Source organism: Chelonoidis abingdonii, chromosome 4 (assembly GCF_003597395.2).
Source record: "Chelonoidis abingdonii isolate Lonesome George chromosome 4, CheloAbing_2.0, whole genome shotgun sequence".
Classification (NCBI taxonomy): Eukaryota; Metazoa; Chordata; order Testudines; family Testudinidae; genus Chelonoidis; species Chelonoidis abingdonii.
Window position 1 is genome coordinate 7244314 of NC_133772.1, and position 20967 is coordinate 7265280.

General features: G+C 54.7%; 3 protein-coding genes across 3 annotated transcripts; 1 reads left to right on the top strand and 2 right to left on the bottom strand.

Annotated features, from left to right (window-relative positions):
- The first annotated feature begins 875 nt into the window (after window positions 1-875).
- Window positions 876-5952, top strand: BTBD18 (BTB domain containing 18). Its single transcript, XM_032775906.2, has 2 exons — window positions 876-1173; window positions 3849-5952. Exons 1-2 carry the CDS (start codon window positions 1047-1049, stop codon window positions 5906-5908), a joined length of 2187 nt encoding a protein of 728 aa, XP_032631797.1. The 5' UTR covers window positions 876-1046; the 3' UTR covers window positions 5909-5952.
- Window positions 5953-7580: 1628 nt separating this feature from the next.
- On the bottom strand, window positions 7581-11390 carry SELENOH (selenoprotein H). The gene is made up of 5 exons (XM_075064787.1): window positions 10894-11390; window positions 10083-10244; window positions 9584-9729; window positions 8973-9088; window positions 7581-7862 (listed from the first exon to the last, which is right to left on the bottom strand). Exons 2-4 carry the CDS (start codon window positions 10238-10240, stop codon window positions 8988-8990), a joined length of 405 nt encoding a protein of 134 aa, XP_074920888.1. The 5' UTR covers window positions 10241-10244; window positions 10894-11390; the 3' UTR covers window positions 7581-7862; window positions 8973-8987.
- A 714-nt stretch (window positions 11391-12104) lies between these two features.
- On the bottom strand, window positions 12105-20946 carry TMX2 (thioredoxin related transmembrane protein 2). Its single transcript, XM_032775810.2, has 8 exons — window positions 20932-20946; window positions 19449-19509; window positions 18947-19060; window positions 15190-15266; window positions 14888-14994; window positions 14608-14673; window positions 13954-14083; window positions 12105-13447 (listed from the first exon to the last, which is right to left on the bottom strand). Exons 2-8 carry the CDS (start codon window positions 19489-19491, stop codon window positions 13289-13291), a joined length of 696 nt encoding a protein of 231 aa, XP_032631701.1. The 5' UTR covers window positions 19492-19509; window positions 20932-20946; the 3' UTR covers window positions 12105-13288.
- Window positions 20947-20967: the final 21 nt, after the last annotated feature.

Below are 20967 nucleotides of genomic sequence, written 5' to 3' on the forward strand. Positions count from 1 at the left end.
GGCTCTAGAGAGGAAGTTCTCTATCCCATTCGCTAATTCCCCAAGCCAAGTCATCCACTTCCTCATTGAAGGGGGGTGAGAGACTCCACATGGCAGTCTGTGAGCTGTCCAGTTCCCCCAACTGTGAGCTGGATTGGAACTAGTGCCCACTGGTGACTGACTCCCTAGCTGTTTCCCCAGTCCCCTGAGCTGTCTGGCTGGGTGCCAGTGACCCAGTGGTGACAGGCTGTGTACTGAATTACGGAAAAAATATCCTATTTCAGTACCATTCAGTGCTCCGTGCCCCCTGCTACTTAAATATATCAACACTGCCTCAGGGAAGGTAGCACATGGATAATAATACATAGATTCCAAGGCCAGCAGGGATCATTGTGATAATCTGGTCTGAGCTCCTGTATAACGCACGCCAGAGAATTTCCCTGAATTAATTCTTGTTTGAACCAATACAGATCTTTTAGAAAAACATCCCCTCTTGAATGAAAAATTGCCAGTGGTAGAGAATCCATCACAAGGCATAGTAGGTTGTACCAATGGTTAATTACTCTCGCTGTTAAAATTGTTCACCTTATTTCCAATCTGAATTTCCTAGCATCCACTTCCAGCCATTGGAATTTATGAGATCTTTGTCCGCTAGATTGAAGAGCCCTCAATTATCAGATTTTTGGTCCCTGGGCAGTTCTCATAACCTGCTATCAAACCACCCTTTAACCTTCTCTTTGTTAAGATAAATAGATTTTGCTCCTTGAGTCATTCACTCTAAAGTGTATTTTTTCCATTCCCTTAATCATCTTTGTGACTCTTCACCGACTCCTTCCCGATTTATCATTGAGCCAGGAATAAAATGGTTTATAACACTCACTGTCCTTCCAGGGGGAGATGGTTTGGCAGAAGCTTGTGTAGGCTCACTTCCTGCTTCCAGTCTTTCACTTTTAGGAGTACCAAATCCACCAAGGGAGCTCTGCTAGATAGAGCCTACTGCATTCCCAGGACTGTGTTTCGTTTGCAGGGAATCTGGTGTCTGGTAACAAGAGGGAGGCTCTGCTGACATGTGCTCCCCTGTGGCCGGTTCTAAGATTCTCTATCGGAACTCCCGCCTCCTGCGCATGGCGTTCCTGCAGCTCCATCGCCAGCAGAGGGCAGATATATTCTGTGATGTCATCCTGCAGGCAGAAGGTAATCTGAAAGAGGGCGGCGGATGGGTACCCACCATTCTTGTATCTGGGGCTGAATTGTCACCTTGCCCGTGCTCTTAATGATGTGATTTGAGGTACATTTCCATAGAATATTAATTATCCATAAGTATGTCGTTACATTTTAACATAAAGGGCGCTATATGTTCGCTCAGCCCTTAGCTTTGCCGTTTGCAGTGGCTGTTGTATTATTGAGACCATGATACTGATGTGGCCTGATGTGATAGGCGGCACTGATGGGCTTGATATGTTTGGGAATCATAAGTAGAAGAAGGTCTGCACAAAAGTGGAAGTACTTCCAAAGAGGTTTTGCAAATAGCAGCCTTCCTACATGGCGTCAGATATCTGTCAGCAGACATATGGAAATTAAGTGTACATCCTTGATTGGAGCATTGTGAGACCATTTTATATGAACTCTGCCCTCAGCTGCTTCATGTTCAGCTGACAACTTGAGCATATTTTGGTCTGTGAAAGTCTCTGACTCATTAATCAAACTAATCTTGAAGCTTCCTGATTTGTTAAGTGTGGGGGCGATTGTCTCACTAATAATTTGTAAGTGCCTTGTTATTCTGTTGAAACTTTTATTGGGTGAGGGGAAGTTTCAAGCAACAGCGTCCTATCTCATTGCATCTATAAGCAAGGTCTCCGCTGCTCTACAAAGTTTAATTCTTTTAATATTCACTGGAAGTACTGTCTTGTCTGCTGCTGTCTTGGGAGTGGCATCCTTCGAATTAGTGAGGCTTCCATATGCTTCCCTGGACCTTTGTTTCAGAATCTGACTTTTAGCAGATGGTGCACATAGAGTGTGAACCAAGACCCAGGGCTCTAGTTATGGACACGAGAGAGCGTGTGTGTTTGGGGAACGTGGCCATGCATCTCACGGTCTTGCTCATACTGTATATTGTTTGTTTCTGTATGTAAGGAAGCTTTTATTTCTTGCTGGCTGGTAGCTTTGGCTGTGTCCGAATGGAACTCCAGAGACACATAAACCAGCTGTTCTGTAGCTAGAGACATGCTTGTCAGTCTTTCACTGAAATAACATTTGCCCTGATGTGCCATTGCTCAATGCTCAAAAGAAAGAGGAAATTAAATGAAAAATAAAATCCTTCCTTTACGATAACATCCTGGTTGAAGTCTGAAATACTGAAAACTCTGGCAGCGTTGAACCTTCCCCTATAGTTCTCTGCCCCTTCTGGAGGGGGCGGGTTTGGAGCAACTTCGAGGCTGCATGTCCCTGCTGCTAGCTGCCTCCTAAAGAACCAAAGATGGGTGCAGCCAAGGTGGCCATCCTTACAGTATTCCAAGCTGCTCTGAGTAGCAGAGCTAGGGAGAGGCTGGGTTGGGGGTGCTGGCTGCGTTCAAGGCAGCAAGAGAGGCACCCAGAAAAGTGGATACATGCTCAATAAAGTCTCTGCTCCTCCAGGGCACAGGTCTTTCTGAGACTCTGCTTTGTGGATAGTCACGAGACTACTGGATTGGACCCAAATCTTTGGACCCCCACATGCTTTCCAACCCACTGGGTCTGGGCAGAGTCCAGACACTCTAGGTCTGGTCTCTTAGGCACAATCCTGGGATCCCGATCTCATCCACTATTCCTCCTTGGAATGTGGGACCCCGCAGCCCAGCCCCTGGGACCAGTGCTGAACCACCCAGGCCTCCCTAGTAGCTTATGCATGCTCTCCCCAAAGCCCCACCCTCACGGTGGCTTCCTTGCATAGTTTCTCTTCAGGGACCATGTGTCATGGGATAGAAAAGGGATACAGAGAAAAGTGTGGGTGGCTTGTTTTTTAAAGGAAGCAGACAGCTTAATTTTATTTCGAGTGGGGTTTGTTAGTTTTATTTGGCTGTCGATGCAGTTAACTGGAGCAGTGGAAGGAACCTCAGAAATAAAAGCATCCCCTTGAAATACCCTCCGCTTAGTATTAAATGGAAGCATGGTCTTTGCTACTAAGAAGTGACTTGGGGAGTGGCATCCTTTGTTGGAGGCGGGGAGGAAAGGCTGGAGAGGGGGCCATGGAGATACGATCTCTCCCCAGACAAAAATGAAACCAAATCCCAGCACAAGCAGGCTGAGTTAGAGCTGCCTCAGGAACCATAATGAAGTGTTGCCAACTCATGTGATTTTCATCATGAGTCTTGCAATATTTGGTGTTTTTCTTATAGCCCTGGGTGCGGGAATTGGAAGACAGTAAGAGAATCTTTGCTTTAATTTTTTTTTTTTTGAAGTATATTTCTAGCATTCCTTGTGCTTGTGGAAGAAAGCTTGAAAAAGTGAAGCAAGGACCCCCGAAAGGTTCTGAAATCAGAAGGCAAATAAAAATAATGATTTTAAGCCAGTTTTTTTTTAAGCCATGGTTTCTGGGGTGGGGTCCAACTCCTGATTTTTGAATTTTTGTGGGTTGGTGATACCACGGCTTTGGGGTAGTTAAAATGTGAACTGCCCTTTTGCATAACTGAGGTTTATTAATACTGAATAGAGCGGAGCCAAGCCCCACACAAAGCAGGGTTCTTGAGAGGAAGCATATTCAGGGACTGGAGCAGCACAGAGCAGGCCAACCCAAACCTAATAAAGCAGCATTGTTAAAGGGTAGTAATAGCTAATGGTGTAGTGTAGCCTAGCTAACCTGTGACACTGATGGTCCACACCTTTGTTTGCAGGAGAGGCTGTACCGGCTCACTGCTGCATTCTCTCCGCCTGCAGTCCCTTCTTCATGGAGTGCCTGGAGAGGCAGATGCCCTCCAAGGGGTGCAAAGTGGTGCTGGAGCTGCGGGGTCTGAAGATCGGGACGCTGCGGAAGCTGGTGGATTTCCTATACACCTCAGAGATGGAAGTGTCCCGGGAGGAGGCCCGGGATATCCTGGCTGCCGCCCGACAGTTCCAAGTGGCAGAACTGGAGTCGCTGCAGCTGGAGGGCGGGAAGCTGGTGAAACAGGTGTTGGGTCGGCGCTTGAACCGGAAGTGCCTGCAGCCGGCCAGCCTGGCTCCTATCTCTGCTAGGGTCGTGCCGCAGGCCTGTCCGCCAGCTCCCACCACCCCACAGACATTCCGCCCCCTGGTGGCAGGCAAGCAACTTACGGCAAAGTCCCCAGGTGATGGTGGGGTACGTGCTAGCAGCACCACCTGTCAGGCGGGGAGTTCCAAGTATTGGGCGGCTGTAGTACCTCAGAATGGGGGAGCCCAGCTGGGGATGCAGGGTGCAGTGGCTCCTGTGCAGCCCGTGGAGACTGGGAACATGAGAACCAAGAGCCGCTCCTTGGGCTTAGACAGGACCCTCAGTGTGGGGAGCACACTGGGCAAGGCTGAAGGGTCACAGGGCAAGAGGAGTGCTGAGCAGGCCTTTCCCAGTGAGGGTTGCACCACAGACTGCTCACCACTGCCAAGGAAGATCAAGCTCAGCCGTCTGAAACTGCCGCCTCCCCACAACGCCTGTGCCACGAGGGCACCCCCCACTGCAGCACCCAGCAAGACCCCCACGTCCATCCGGCGCCTCTGGCGGCAGAAGACCCCAGGCTGGGATGAAGCAGGTGGGCTAGAGCAGGCCAACCCCTCTTGTCCTGCTAGCAGCCTCCCTGTGCCTCCAAAGACCAGCAACAGGAAGCGAAGCTCCAGTGCATCAGCTTCTGGCTCAGACACTACCCCAGAGGAGGGGCATGTGGGTAGCATGAAGCTCAGGAAGGTCATCAATGGGAGTTGCTGGGAGGTGGTACAAGAGCCACCAGCCAGGGAGCCCCAAGGAGCCCCAGTGACCATGAGAGAGACAGGCACCTCCCATGTGGCTTCCCCAGCCAGCTCCAGACCGCACAACTTTACGCACAGGCCAGAGCTGCCAGAGACACAGGCAGCCAGCTCCACTGAGCTGCTGGCTGGAAGGCTGGCGGCTGCGCCGCTTCCTGAGCAGATGATGGTAGAACAGGGGCCCTCAGATGGGAGAGGAGGCTGCAGGGACCCTTACGAGCTGGACATGGCAGCATTGGAGCCCTTGAGTGAGAATGAGGATTTTGGGGACTCAGCACCGCTGGAGCAAATGCTGGACCTGCTGCTATCAGGTGGTGGCGTGGAGGGCCTGGGCACTGCTGGGCCAGGAGGGATGGCAGGCTGTGCCCCTTCCATGGGCCCCTCACGTGGGCCAAATATGACACCCGTGGGTGCTGAGGCAGCAGGCGAGGAATGGCATCCCCCAGAGGTGCAGCTGTGGCCAGAGTGGGATGACCCAGGGAAGGGCCCCCTGCCAGGATGGGAGGTGGGGGGTGGTCACTCCGCCCTTAACACTGCAGATGGGGATTCCCTGGGGCAGCCTGTGGGTGGCCATCGTGCACCCAGGAGGGCTCTCTCCAGTGGTTGCCACCCCTCCTTATGCAGCCCAGTGCCCCTCGCACCCGCCAGCCCCCAGACTCCTCAGCACCCGCAGCTGGCAGCTGGCAGCAGGAAGGCTCAGTCGGCTCATATTCCTGTGGAAGACAGCATGGAGAAAGGGCAGGGAGTCTGCACCACCCAGGCTGCTGGGATGGAGACAAGGCCCCAGTTTCAAGCACCCTGGGGGCTGCCCCGAAGCAGCCCAAAGCATGGCCCTTTGGATCATCAGCCCCCAGACAGTCCGGAGGGCGACGAGATCGACATCATGGCCGGCGCTGAGGAGGCTCTGGTACCTGCTGGCATCACCTGCGTCAGGCCTGACCCCTCTTCGGAGTCTGATGAAGAGGTGGACGTTCTGAACTAGTGGTCTGTAGCAGAGGGGGAGGGAGTCTAGCTTATGGGAGCCATCACAGCTGAGACTGACTATGGGAAGCTGCTAGTGACAAAATGAATCAGGTTGTTGGAGTGGGGAGCTCTCCCACCGCTGAAGGACTCTGCAAGTAGGGGTCAGGGATCAGTTGGAGGGCACAGCCAGGATGGAGGTGCAGCATCCCCCCCATTAATTTTGGGATGGGGCTGAGTCATACACAGGGATGTCACTGGGATTTAAACAAGAAATGTGCTGGTCACTCGAACGGGGTGGCCCCAGTGTTACCTACTACTTTGTTGTTGGAGCTCTGCTGACCTTTGTGGTTGAATAATCTTATACCACCGCTTCAGTTCTGCTGAGCAGCCTGTGTGTGGAGGGGAGGGGGCTGGAAAGGATGGAAAGAGAACAGCCGTTCCGTCATCTGAAGCTTCCTCTCCCCCCCCCCCCCATTGTGCTGGGAAAGAGGGCTGAGGGGCTGCACATGCTGAAGCAGCTTTTCCTGCTGTCACAGCTACTATCAGACCCACTGACATTTTGTTGATGTACAAGGCAGAGTTGTGTGGGTGCAGCGAGACAAGGGAATGAATGGGCCTAACATGGATCAAACAGTGGAAGTATCAATTGGGGGTGGTAGTCAGCACCCCTGTGTGTTGTAGAGTCTCAAAGCTGATGCCACCAGTGCTCTCAGCTCACCCTCCCAGTGCTGGCACCCAGGATAGGCCTTGCCTAATTGTCTTAATCTTCTTTCCTGCCCCTGTTCTGCACTTAGCTTAAGCTTTTTCCTCTACATTTATGTACGTAAACATCTTAACCTTCCTAAGCCCAGCCATGGGGACACAGGCCATGAATGCTGGTGGAGCACTGTTAGGAGCTCTTAGGCTGCAGCCAAGACTCTAGTTTTGCAAAATATCTGGCCAGCAGTGGTACCTGCCTCTGCCATAGAGTCATGGCTATCTCAGGAGCAAACTCCACTCCTGCTTGGCAATGCCATAGCACAAGCCACTGTCTCTCATTTCCCATTATCACATTGCTGCCCCATTGACCTGTTGTGCATCTCATCCAGAGTTGATGTTCTCTTGTTATGACCTACCTCCCACTTCTTCCCTGCTTTCCACAGCACATGTATCCCTCCACTGACAAAGAACACCAGCTCCATAGTTACTTAGTGCTCATCTTCACATATCACTGTCCTAATGAGAAAATCTGTTACCCTTAACATCAGCATGTATTTTCATCCCCCATCCCGGAACCATGTGGACTTTGTGCCATGCTCCCTCCACTTCTCTCACTGCAGGGATTGACCACCTGCTCCAGCAGCGCCTTTGGCAATGGACAAGACAGGTGACAGCAAGGAGAGGCTGGAGCGTGAGGCTTGTTTGAAATAAAATAGTTTTGTTGTATTTGCCTCGTTTGTTCTGCTGGATTTGCCCTGTTACGTGGACTGAACCACCCTGCTTTCCTAGCCGTGCAGTGCAAGCTGCCAGGAGCCATTTCCTCCCTCCTGCAAGGAGCAGGACACCTGGCAAGACTCCTGACAGAATGCATGAGCATGTCCTTGAGTGGGGCTCTCCACTGATGGCTGCAAGCTGTCCAACATAGTGGGCGGAGGAGGAGGTGCAGTGCAGCTGACCAGCCTGCTGCGTGACCTCTGAGCCATTGCCCCACCTTACTGCCACTTACAAATAAGTTTTTTTTAGAAACTTTATTACAAAAAAGTCTAACCACAAACCAGTGAAAGATCATCTGCTAAGGAAGGCCAGAGGATGGTTGTGGGAGCAGAGCAAAACTGAAGGACACTATGGCATCATCTGGCCCACCACTCCCCGTGGGAAGAGCTGCGGCATCAGAGACATGACTGAGGTTTGGCCATTGGCCTGTCCCCCCACTTCATCATGCCTCATCATGGATGCTCCGGTCCACGTAAGGAATGGATGGGTCCCAGACCCAGCTGCTGGGATGAGAAAGGGGTGTCAGTCCTGGCTGTTCACAGAGGAAATGACATACAGCCACCTCATTCCTGCACTAAGTATCCAGTCATTTGGGCCCAAAACACTGATCTGTATTAGCCTCGTTGGCTAGAGGTGGTCAACCGTAAGCCACAGACAGGCCTGTTGACTTAAGGGATGACAGCTCCTTGAGAGGAAGGATGGTCCAGAGGCCAGTGTACGAGCCCAGCACTTGGATTCTCAGGTGTTTGTGATACACTCATTATCTTAGCCCCTGCCCCAAATCAAAGGCTCCCCCTATGGGGGAGAGACCATGCAGGGTCTGGATGAGGTGGATGGGGATTCTGCTCAGCAGCTGGAATACAGAGCATGGTGTTTAAGCGCCTGCCGTGCCCTCTCTGCTTATACATGCATGCTTCCTCCTCCCCACCAGAAGGAATTTTTGATGGATCCAGCCCTGCTTCCAACTCCAGGAAAGGAGACACTTCCCCCTCACAGGAATAGCCAACACAGCCTAGACTAGGTTTTACTCTCTAGGCGTTCTGGGCTTGGAATTGGCAGAGGCTCCAACGACAGCCGACAGCCGCATTCTCACATCCCTTGTGCTAGCCTGCTGACAAGTTCAGCATGTCCAGTTAAGGCAATGTGTCCCATAGCAGGTATTCGATTAGACACGGGTGCAGAAGTGACCCCAGGTGCATGGAGTCAGATCTGCTGTCTTTAATGACAACTGTGTGTTTCAGCTCCCATTAGCCCTGCAGACACCCCACCGCTGGGGAGCACAAGCTCTATTCCTCTTCATGCATCATGTGCTGGCCCTGATGCTAGGGCTTGGCTGCAGAGGGCAAGGAGGTGGCACGGGTCGTTCAGAGCGTAGTTTGCTCTGCAAGACCTTTATGACTGGCCATGGTGCGGGAGAAGGAAAGAACCCAGCTTTACTTGTGGAGCCCAGGTAATGCCGGCAATTAAAGCGCAAGCTGAGGGGATTTGTGCTGGAGTCAGACACACAGATCTCAACCATACTAGTCGTTATAGTCACTTCTCCCCTCCTCCCTCTGATTTACAGCGACCAGCCCTTCTGCTGGGCCAGTCTTGGAGCAGAAATAACTCACCTCTGCATCTCTGCTTTAGACCAAGCTGCTCTTCAGCATGTCAGCCACCTTCTGTGGCTCAGGGAACTTGAGCTTGCGAGGTGGCCCTTTCTTAATGCCGCTCCATAGCTCCACCGCTGAAACCCCAACAACAAGGCAGGAGTGGTTATGTGTGGGATGCTACCCATTGGTCTGTATTGCAGTAGACCCTAGAGACCCCCCACTGAGCGAGATAAGTGGCCCCTACTGTGCCAGGTGCTGCACAGACACACCCCTGAGTTCAGGGCCCCCCCAATGTACCAGAAACTGCACAGACCCTCCCTGCCACAACTAAAATTGGGCCTGCATTGCACAGGCCCCTAGTGAGGCACAATATCTGCCCCCTAGACCTCTGAACAGGGTGGGAGAAAGGGATACAACATATGCACTTAGGAACCTAATCATGAAGTAGCTTACTCTCCATGAGGAGCTCACCATGTCAGCCTGTCCCAAATTGGGCAATCTCACAAAGCAGTGTGTGAGCATCCCTACCCCAGCATGCAGTCACCCAGACAGTTTTCTCTGGCACTGCCTTGCCCTTCCAATCATTGCACCCTGACTGAGCACTGCTCTACAGAAACACCAGCACTTACTTCTTCCATCCTCCTTCACCAGGGACACCTCAAAGCTGTTCCTGCGTGGTGTCTCGGGGTTGATCACCACCACCACGTTGGTGACAGTGCGGCGCAGTGCCTGGCTCACGGCATCGGCATTGCGCCCGTAGACTCGTCAGCTCTTACTGCGGGGAAGGTGAGGGGTGATGGGGGTCAGCGGGGCTGGGGATCCTGCTAGCAGGCCTCCTGCAGAGGCGTTAGCTGAGCAAACCAGCCCTATGTCGAGCAATGCCACACGCCCAGCACAGCCCAATCTTATCCATGACCACATGCCCCAACCCAGTGCCTGCTCCTCCTCTGGAGGAGTCTCAGACTGATTCCCCCCCAAGGTAATCCTCCCCTTCCTCTCCAGTCAGGCCCCCTCCTGCCAGCTATTGGCACCCATCCACCACCTGAGCATTCCTGGTGTCTTCCACAAGGACATGAGCCTACTGGAGCTTAAAAAAACACCGACTCTCTTGCACTGGCCAGTACTCACCAATGCTCAATAACCACACGTGGGCCCGGGCCCTGACTTCCCTCACCCCGTGACCTCTTTGGCTGCATATCGGCACTGCCATTCGCCTTCAGGTCCTCGGAGTTCACAGCCTTTGCCTCAGGCTCCTTTGCCTTCCTCTTCCTCGCTTTGGGGGCCATCGTGCTCTGGGAGAATAAACAAGAGCCCCTTACCAGACATCTCTGGGTAGTTTTCAGTCCAGAGGGGCTGTTTTTGGAACAGATCTGCTCTGGCTCAGACAGGAGTTAATCCAGGGAAGTTCTCTGGCCTGGGTTATTCAGAGGAGGTTGGGATACATAATCACAGTGGTGCCTTCTACCCTCAGAGGAAGGACCACAGGCCCCTTCCACCCAGGCACAGAAATCACTGAGGGCGTAGCACAAAGTTGAGAGCCTTTCAAGGGACAGTGAAAACTAAGAGGCAGGAGGGCGAGAGGACCAGAACAGCAAGGGCAGGGGAGATAATACAGGGCAGCGGCAAGGGGCACCAGCATGTTTGCAGGGCAGGATGGAGGGGCACCAACAAAGCGAAACAGGCAAGGGACTAGATGGACGGGGCCACCGCTGGGATTTCAGGGCAGGCTCGAGGCGCACTATGAGCGAGGCGTGGGTAAAGACCCCCGTCCCCACTTCCTGCACCGGGTACCAGCAGCGTTTCGCTCCTCAGCATCCCAGCGCTGGGGGTCCCGGCGGATCAGCCCCTCTCCCAGCAGCGGAGCCCCCAGGCCCACACACCAGCCCCACGGAGAGCAGCACAGACACAGGCCCTGCCCAGAGACAGCCCCATAACCTACCGCCTCCTCCCCAGCGAGGGCCCAACGCGGAGCCCCGGCGCAGCCACGCGCGCCAGCCGGCCACAGGAAATTGCCCTGCTCCCAACCACGTGGCACCACAGAGGGGAGACGGGGAAAATAAAGGTGGGGAAAGGCAGCAGCTGAGCCAGCCTGGCCTTTGCCCCCGGTGCAGCTAAGTGTGATCAGAGCCGCTTCAGGCTCTGGCCAGAGCAAAGTTATAGAGAAAACACGTGCAGCGGTTTTAACTGCACAGCCTCCCCCCGCCCCCTTCTGCAAGATGGTTCCTGCCGGAATTTGTTACACAACGTTCTGAATATTAATGAGGCTTCTTTGCAGCCAATCAGAGCTCAACCTGGGTTACTGCGACAGGTCTGGGCCCAGCTGAGTTTCCGCGCACAGTGGCGTGACCAGAAGTCCCGATTTTACAGGGACAGTCCTGATATTTGGGGTGTCGTCTTAAACAGGCTCCTAGTACCCCTCACCACCATCCCAATTTTTCACACTTGCTATCTGGGGCAGATCCCAAGGGCTCAGCTGGGACTCCAGCAACCTGAGCAAGCAGGGCTGCAAGTGTCCTCCAGGGACCTTGGTGCTGTAAGCTTCCTCACAGCAGTGCCCCACAGGGAACCTCAGCGCTGCGAGCTTCTCACAGCAGTACCCAGCCAGGACCCAAGGAACATCAGCTTCCCTACAGCAGTGTCCAGTAGAAACCTCAGTGGTGCCCGGCCATCTCCAGCAGTGTAAGTTTCTTCACAGTAGACGCATGCACATGCTGTGGCCATGCTAGCTTCCTCCTAGCAGCCACTGGGGAAGCGCCTGTGAGCAGCAGGAGCCACTGGGGCCTTCCAAGTGTATTAGATTTGTAGGAACAGGCAGCATTGGCCTGTCACTCCTGCTGGTGGTTCTCAGCACTTAGCTGTCCCACTGCGCCAGCCAGGGAGACCTTTCAGACCACAGTTTGCAGCCTAGCCCCAACACCCCCTCTGGAGCCCCTTCCTCCCACCCCCAAGCACAGAGCTCAGAGCAGGACTAACCCCCCAGGATAGGAACCCTAGAACATATTCTTTAACTGGGCTGCAGCGACCACCACAGCTCACCTGCAGCTGGAGGCAGCTCCCTGGAGCCATGGCTGGCCTGCTGAGACCAGCAATGGCTCAGTGAATATCCACCCTTTCCCAGGAGCCAGGGCACAGCGAGATGGGAAGGGAGGGTTCATTCTTAGCTTGGTTTATTACAGACACTGGCACAGAGAAATGATTAACAGAAGCATGGAGTGTTTGTCCTAGGAGCCACAGCTGCCCAGCCACCACAAATTCCTCTCCTCTTCATGGCTAGGATGAAGAGCCCCTTGCTGTGATTCAGAAAGGGTGGTGCCCCAGGCAGCTGCAGGCACAGAAAGGGGGAGCCCTTCTAGGGCCATCCAGTCAATTCCCCCCCTCCAGCTCGCAAGGAGTTCAGGTGCTATGCTCAGCCTGGCACCTGCCCTCCTTGCCCCACAAGCTGACTTTTGGCACTTGAAGAGTTAAACCAAGACCAGCTGGAAGGAAGGGAAAGGAAACTAGTAGGGGCTGGGCTCCTCAGCAGGGAAGGGCAGAAGTCAGGCACTGGGCAGGAGTCCTCCAGAGCAGCAGAGTCCAGTTCCCACCAGCACCAGGCTGGGATGAGAGTTACATGCTCAGGCTGCTCTGCCACCCCCACAGCAGCAGAGTCCAGTTCCCAGGCCGGGACGAGAGTTACACGCTCAGGCTACTCTGCCACCCCCAGAGCAGCAAATACTCTCCAGCTCCTCCCCCGCAGCCACTGGGTTAGCCAACAGCCCTCCCAAGCGAGCCCTGCGGGAGAACGGGGACCTGACCTACACCCCACCCATGCACCATACAGCTGGGAGGAGTCCCGTACACCTCCTTACCCCCACCCAGAAAAGGGGGGAGGAGAGAATATCTTCCAGGAAGAAGTGGTTGGGCCCATCAGCAATACGCCCCCACCCCAAGCTGGCTCAGGTCAAGTCAACACTCCTCACCCACACCCCAACTGGTTCCATTCAACTAGGGGAGGGGGCACCCTCAAACTCAACTGCTCCAGAGTCCTAGGGGAATTCTACCCCCAGCCCCTGCTGGATCAATCACTGCCCCCCCTTGCAGCCAATCAGCAGCCTGCAACCAGTTCTTGAAGTGATGCCAGAGAGGAACAGGAATAAGATGCCACAGAGACATGAACAGTCCAGCATGGCCCACTGGAGAGCTGGGGCATGGCTGAGCCCCACAGGGAGGGCAGCGACTCCCTCAGGCAGCTCCCCTCATCACCACGGCACTGTCTTCGAGACAGGTTGTGCTGGGCACCATGGAACAGCTGCCGGGAGAGGGCGGGGGTGGCTACTACAGGGAGCGAGACAGGTCTATTTCTCCTTCTTGCTCTCGCCGTTGGGGAGCTCCGTGCTGGCCGCCAGGGGATCCTGCTGCTCCAGTGGCTCCTTGGGCCCCTCGTCTCGCTGCTTCGACAGTTTCTTGGCCTTCTGGTACAGCTCATTCAGGCTGAATTCCCGGATCACGTTCTCCTGCGGCACAGAAACAGACCTCAGCGCATGCCCTGCCACCGCCTCCTGCGAGCCCACTGCCAGGGCCTGCTGCAGGCAACACAGGAGGAAGGGGGCAGCACCATAGATCTGGCCAGCTGCTGGCAGGCTAGGGGTGAGGGGATCCCTCAGTGCACTGCAGGCTGGGTACAGATCGCCCAGAGTCATGTCACAGTGGGGAACAGGGAGCTCCGGCAGGGTGGGGGCAGAGTCCTGTTAATGAGCGAGGGAGTTTCCCACCCACCAAGAGGAGAATTCTACCCTGTAGCCAGTAACGCTGGCCTAGCCCAGGAGCTCAGCAGGGGAAGGACCCAGCAGAGGATGGCCCTACCCAGCCCATGGCTGGGGCAACGGAGCCAATGCCCCAATGCTCGGGGAAGAGCCCGATTGAACAGGCAGAGCTGAAGCTACATAGCTCCTGCAGCAGCCCAGAAGGGCCGTGGATTACACATGCCCCTCACCCTACAGGGTGCCCCCATGCATCCCACCTCAGAGAAGGTCCAGGAGACGGCCCGGCCCTTCTTGTCGATCTGCGGCCGGCGCATCACCTCCTTCCCGCCCTGGAAGAGGATCAGGGTGGGCAGCTGCTTGGTGAGGGGTGAGGTGCTCACTTTGTACCTGTGGGGATGGACGGACAGAGTGACCCCTTGGAGCACCAAGTGATCCCAACCCCTCTCCCCACTCACTCCTCAGGCTCTGCACTGCTCTTTCCTTGCCCCTAGACACATCCATGTCCCGGCCCCCCAGGCAAGGGGGACACACTGCTTCCCAGGAAACAACCCCCACCTCAATCCAAGTTAACAGGATGGTCTTGGTGGCTGTGTGTGGGGGTCAGCAACATCCCCATGGCTCAGAGCCAGCAAGGAGGGACGCAGAGCTCATTCCTTCAGGACCTCTCTGAAGCAGGGTTAGGCGAGGAGTAGTCTACCCAGGGCCACTGGTTCCCAACACAGCCACAGCCCTCCAGGGGATCCCAGCAGAGAGGAGACACCCAGCGTGAAGCAAAGATCCTCAGCATCCTCATGCCTGAGCTGCTGCTGAATCGTCTGGGGCGGGATGGGCAGTAGAATTAGCCCATTTTTGCCCACCTTGCGGAGGCATGAGGCTGAGCTAGTTACTCATGGCAGCCTGGCCCCGCTCACCTGGTGCTGACATCAGGGTAGCGGCCCACGTCCACCTTGCCGAAGTTGAGCCCTGTGCAGTTGTACCTGGGTGGGGGAGGGGGGGGGAGACAGTTAGCGCAGGAGATCCCAGTGCATGGGAGGGAAGCATGGGGGCAAGAGTACGTGGCTGGGCTGAATCCTCCCCCACAAATCCCAACTGGGTCAGCTCCATTCTCTGCCCCCGGGGCAGTCTCAGCCCAGGGGGTGGCAAGGGTTCCCCCTCCCCTACTCACCGAATTACAGCCTGGGCACCACTCACTTGAGAGACAGGTCGGCGTAGATGGGCGCGAACGATTGGCATTCATTGGACCAATTGGCAAAGAACTCCACAATCCAGGTCACCCGCTTGTCCCGCTCCAGTTCCTCCTGCGGCACAAGCAGAAGGGTCATGCCCCACCTGTGACCACAGGTACCACAGCCCCAACACCGCCAGCCCAGTGCCCCCTCTCTGGGCTGCAGGTCAGGGCAGAGATCAGCAACTTCAGGCTGAAGCTGGTTCCCAAGCCACAGCAGCCCATGTGTGAATGGTGGCCTAGGGGCTATGGGGCAGCCGATACTCACGTCAATGGTTTTATCGCTGAAGTATTTGATATACTCTGGGCCCAGGTACAGAGGCGGCTTGCAGGTCATCAGGAACACTGAAAGTACACACACATCACAGCATGAGTCACTGCACCCTGTACAAACCCCCACACCAGCAGCTATTTACTCATCAATCCTAAACCCGGGCTTAAAATAGACTGACCCCCAGGTGAGGAGTTGGGCCTGCTGTGACTGGCTGCACTTTGGAGGCTTGGACACAGATTTGGAAGAGTGGGCAGGGAGCCCAGGCAGGCATAGAAATCAAACGTTCGGTTTCCAGGACTAGGCTGCTTCCTCGGCGGCCTTACGGGAAGGATGGATAAAGCATCTCACGCTGGGTTCCTGCCCTAGTGGATGGGGGGAAGCTATAGATGTGATGTACCTGGATTTTAATCAGGCTTTTGACAGTCTCACATGATGTTCTCCTAAGCAAACTAGGGAAATGTGGTCTAGATGAAATTGTAATAAGGTGGGTGGCCAGCTGGTTGAAAGCACGCACTCAAAGAACGGTCATCAATGGTTCGCTGTCAAACGGAGAGAGCCTACCTAGTGGGGTCCTGCAGGGGTCAGTCCTGGGTATAGCCGTATTCAATACTTTCACTAAAGCCTTGGAAATGGAGCGGAGAGTATGTGTATAAAATCTGCAGTAGGAACCAAGCTAAGAGGGACTGCAAGCATGTTGGAGGATGGGATTAGAATTCAAAATGATCTTGGCAAACTGGAGAATTGGTCTGAATTCAAGATGGTGAAATTCAATAAAGACAAGTATTACACACAGGAAAGGCAAAAAAAAAAATCAGATGCACAACTACACACTGGGGAATAACTGGCTAGGAGGTAGCACTGCTGAAAAGGATCTAAGGGTTACAGTGGATCACAAATGGAACACGAGCCAACAATGTGATGCAGTGCAAAAAGGCTAATCTTATTCTGGGGTGTATTAATCGGGTATCGGATGTAAGACACGGCAGGTAAGTGTCCTGCTCTGCTTGGCACTGGTGAGACCTCACCTAGAGTCCTGTGTCCAGTTCTGGGTGCCACATTTTCAGAATGATAAGGACAAACTGGAGAGAGTCCAGAGGAGAGCAACAAAACTGATAAAGGTTTAGAAAACCTGAGAAACTGGGCATGTTTAGTGTTGCGAAAAGATGACTGGAGGAGGAGGGGGACCTAATAACCGTCTTCAAATACATTGAGGTCTGTTATAAAGAGGATGGGGATCAACTGTTCTCCATGTCCACTGAAGGTAGAACAAGACGCAATGGGCTTAATCTGCAGCAAGGGAGATTTAGATTAGCTATCATGAAAAACAAACTCTATGGGTAGGTAAGCTCTGCAACTGGCTTCCAAGGGAGGCTGTGGAATCACCATCACTGGAGGTGTTCAAGAACAGATGGGTCAAACACGTGTCAAGGATGGTCTAGGTTTACATGGTCCTGCCTCAGCACTGGGACTGGATCTGATGACTTCTCAAGGTCCCTTCCAGCCCTACATTTCTATAATATTAGGTAGTTTTTCTATAGTGCTTTGCAGCAGTGGCTCTCAAAGCACTTTACAATGGAAGTCAGTAGCAATCTCTCCATTGGGCAGATGGGGAAGCCAAGGGCCAGAGCAAGGAAGTGACTTGACCAAGGCCCCACAGCAAGCCAGCCGCCAAGCAGGGGAGCAGGAAACAGAACTGAGGTCTGTTCCAGTGCTCTATGGCAACACTGCCTCCTTACAGTTCGAGCTCTCCAAATGCGGGTGGTTAAGCCAGACAGGGGACGAATGCGTTAGCAGGTGGGGAACAAGGGGATGGCACTGAAGGGCTGGAGGTTAGGGAGCAGTGGAAATGCACAAGGCTGCCAGTGGCTCCAATACTCACAATTGAGGCAAAGCTTAACACACAAGCGCACAACCTGGCAAAGCAGCGAGAGCGGCTGAGACACGGGGTGGGGGGCACTGTTTTATGGGTAATGGTGTAACGTGTGGTACGTCGAGATAAGAAGCAGTGTGTTTGCGTGGCAACACGGCTGTCCGAGTAGACACCACACAGCACGGGGAAGAGCTGGGCCTGCCGGGAACAACACTCGGCACGTTTCACTTGGAGAGCTCAAAGTACTGAAAAGGGAAGCGAGTCGACAGAGCTCCCAGCCTATCGCTGAGCCCACCAAGCCAGCCTGGCTCCCATGGCTAAGGGCCCCATGTCCAGCAAGTCAGAGGGCTGGGTCTCACCCAGACGAATGCTGGAGGGAGAGGGAGCTCATCATAGTGAAGATTGAAGCGAGTCTCCATTAGAAAGTGGGTATTATTCACCCCTACCCCCCACAGGGGACCTGGGCACATCGCATCTGCCCTGGGGGTATTACCGGGGATTTCCCCAAGCTGTTCCAGAGTCAGGACAGGATGGAAAGAGGCTGAATGCACTCACCCAGAAAGGGATGGTGTATCTCAGAACGCAGGGCTCAGCCAAGGGATGACAACTGTGTTTCAGTCTAAGGCGCACAGGGCATGGACTGTATAATGTGTGTGCTAACAGTCCAGTCATGGCCCAGGACCTTGTGCTAGGGGCTGTACAAGCCCAGAACCAGAGAACAATCCGTGTCCCACAGAGCTTGTGATCTAAGATGAGGCCTGGGTAGAGGCAGGGAGCAATGAGTCAGAACTGACCAGCATGGTCAGCAGTGGTCTCTGCACACCAGCCACCCAGCCTATGGCAAGTTGTGTGTGGGTTTCGTAGCAAAGGAGAAGCTTGAGGAGGGAGATCTGTGAATGCTGATGGGGGGCTCTTCCCAAGCAGGAGGGGCAGCAGGGGAGAAATCATGAAGAAGCCTGTTTGAAAATGGAACAGCCAAGTGACGAAGGCTGGGACCACGGGCCGACTGGGGGCAGAACACCATGATCGCCTGTGAGAGGATAAGTGGGTGGGGACAAGTTGTGAAGGACCCTGAAAGGGGAGACCAGGTGCATGTGCCTGGGGCGCTGGGGAAAGGGGAGCCAAGAAGACATGCAAGGAGAGGGGTGAAGCAGCCAGAGCGACAAGCCAGGAAGATGGTCTTAGCAGCAGCAGCGATGTGCACAGGCCCCTACTGCAGAGGTGGGACCCCAGCCTCGGTAGTTACTCCTCTCTGGGACGGTGAGCACGAACAGCTTCTGGCCAAACAGTGCAGCAAGAGGGAGCCTGAGACCTTTCCTTGGGAAGTGATCGGGACTTGCCAGCCTAAAAGGGCACAGCATTTAAAGAGCCAGTACATTCAGCGTCAAGGCTACACTTAACCTCCACCCCTGACATGCAAGGAGGCTCAGAGACTGTGCCCCTTATTTGAGATGAGGCTGTTTGGCTGTGGCTGCTCAGCACCATAGGGCTTGTGGGATCGGAAATGCGGATGTGGGGAGGGATAGCTCAGTGGTTTGAGCATTGGCCTGCTAAACCCAGAGTTATAAGTTCAATCCTTGAGGGGGCCACTTAGGGACCTGGGGCAAAAATCAGCACTTGGTCCTGCTAGTGAAGGCAGGGGGCTGAACTGGATGACCTTTCGGGGTCCCTTCCAGCTTGATGAGATAAGTATAGATTATGCAGAAACTGGGTAGGCACAGCGATGTCTCAGTAACAATCCTCTCTCCCATTGTGTCTAGCAGGTCTAGTTAGATGGGCAGGGACCATCCCTCACTGCACAGGCAGCACCTAGCACCATGGAACAGCAACAGACTCGATTCTCTACAGAGCCAGCCGTGCGTCCCCGAAGTGGCACCTCACCTATGCAGAGCGTCAGGTAGAGCAGCCCCATCCGCACATCCAGCCGGAAGAAGAGGATTACGTTGGCCACTTTACTGAACATGAAGATGTTCCCCAGGTGCTGATCCACAGTGACTGCGGGAAAGAGATGGGGGTGAAGGTCAGCCCCAGACAAATGCCCTGGTCTAGGGAGAAGCTGAGGTGCATGTGAAATGCCCAACACAGACTGTCCCCACCTCTCCTGTACCTGCCCCCTGGATTGACACCAACATACACTGACCCCATAACTTCATTGCACTCACTTCGGGACAGAAGCTGCCCTAGGATCTCCCCAATCCTACCACGTGATCTCCTCAGCCAGACCCCCTCCAGATCTCCCCCCATGCTTCCCAAGCCAGAATCCTTGCTGGGGTCTGACATGGAGACCAAGCCCTCCGTGTCAGCCTAAAAACAGTCCTTGGAATGCCCGTCCCTTCATCTCCTGCTTGCAGAATAGTTCCAGCGAGGGGCTGGGGAGACTCACTGGATCTGCGGTTCTTCATCATCACGATGGCACTGAGGAACATGAGGATCTCCACCTCCCGCTGAAAGAAAGGGTGGGGTGAGCATGACACCAACACGGCGGCGGCAGGCGGGCAGAGTCAACATGGCTCAGGGAGGGGATACTAACCGAACCAATGAAGTACAGGGGGGAGAGCTAGGCAGAGCCACCAGGGCACAGAAAGGGGGATCCCAACCACAAGCAATAGCAGACTGAACCAATGCAACATGGAGAGGCCATAGTACCCGAGAGGGGCTGGTTCTAGCCTTGTCTGTTGTACAGATTGTCCTGTGCAGCCAAAACGCTCGACTCAGCCTGGCACCAAGACCAACAGCAGCTGCGGCAAGGAGCGGCAGAAACTCCCCTCCACCCCATGGATCTCCATGCAAAGCCACTGGGGCCTGTGAATAGCTATGGGGCTCTGCTATGGGAGCTCCCAGATACTCAGCTGGAGCACAGGAATGCCAACCCATTGTCTACACTGTCTTCCTTCCCTGCCCCCAATCCGCATTGCCTGCACTCTCCTCCCTTGCCCCCAGCCCCACCCAAGAAGGGGAACTGCCAGAGGGACGCTGGAACCCTGGGAAGCAGGTGTGGTGTAACCTTGCATGAAGGACTTGAGCCCACCCCTGGGAGTTGGCTAAGGTGGGGCGCGTCAGCCAAAGCTGAGCTGGGGCGTACCAACAGCCTCTGGGGGAGCTGAGTGATGGAATCACAAGCGCTGTAGGAAGGAAAGGGAAATTGCACCTCACCCTAGGCCAGCCGTTCCACGACGTTTCACCTTGCAGTCCCCACCGCCCTAGGTCTGTCTGTGCCACAGCTCCAGGAGACTGGGACACAGACAGGGGTTAGGGGGCCGGGGCTGGAGCTGGGGGGGCACTCCCTCCTGGGGCTGGCCCAGGCCCCAGCTGCACCCCCCCCTGCACATTCCTCCACAGTTTGGGGACCTCTGCCCTAGGCCATCTCAGGACATTACTGGGATGCACGTGGAGAAGGACGATGAAAGTGCAGTGGAAAACCCTTAGTCCAGGCTGTCCCACCACAGCGTGAGCATGGAGACCCCGACCCCGGCCATACCACTGCATCACTAGGGAAAAAGGGGTGAATTTGGGTGCAAGGCTAGAAGAAAATCTCCCCAGCAGTTACTAGTCCAAAGACTTGCCGGGATGGACTATCTCAGTGCCCCAAGCCATAGCCCATCTCTGGTTGGGTGCCCCCCACAGCCCCACAGCTTGGGCCTGAAGACCCATCTCCTGCTGGCTGGGCTCTGACACCCCATTGGAACCCACCAAACCAAGTGATACCTGGCCCAACTAAGCACCCTTGCCTGGGGGCAGAGCTGTTCCCTTCTCCCTCCTCCAGAGTAAAGAAGGACACCACTCAGTTGCAGGGATGGGGGGAGGATTGGGTGTGTGCCCCTGGGACTCGCCCAATCGAAGTCGCGGGGGGGAGGGTCGGGATTCACCCAGTCGAAGTCGCGCGGGGGAGGGTCCCCGGGGGG

Bases quoted from the DNA above. Each gene is read 5' to 3' on its own strand.
- TMX2 (XM_032775810.2), bottom strand. From the start codon at position 19,491: ATGTTCCTCAGTGCCATCGTGATGATGAAGAACCGCAGATCCA. The intron at 14,995-15,189 runs GTGAGTATCGGC...CTTGTGCCGCAG, and splicing joins TCAGCGATAAAACCATTGAC to GAGGAACTGGAGCGGGACAA. The intron at 14,084-14,607 runs GTGAGCGGGGCC...CCATCCCCACAG, and splicing joins TACCCTGATGTCAGCACCAG to GTACAAAGTGAGCACCTCAC.
- BTBD18 (XM_032775906.2), top strand. From the start codon at position 1,047: ATGTGCTCCCCTGTGGCCGGTTCTAAGATTCTCTATCGGAACTCCCGC. The intron at 1,174-3,848 runs GTAATCTGAAAG...CTTTGTTTGCAG, and splicing joins TGTCATCCTGCAGGCAGAAG to GAGAGGCTGTACCGGCTCAC.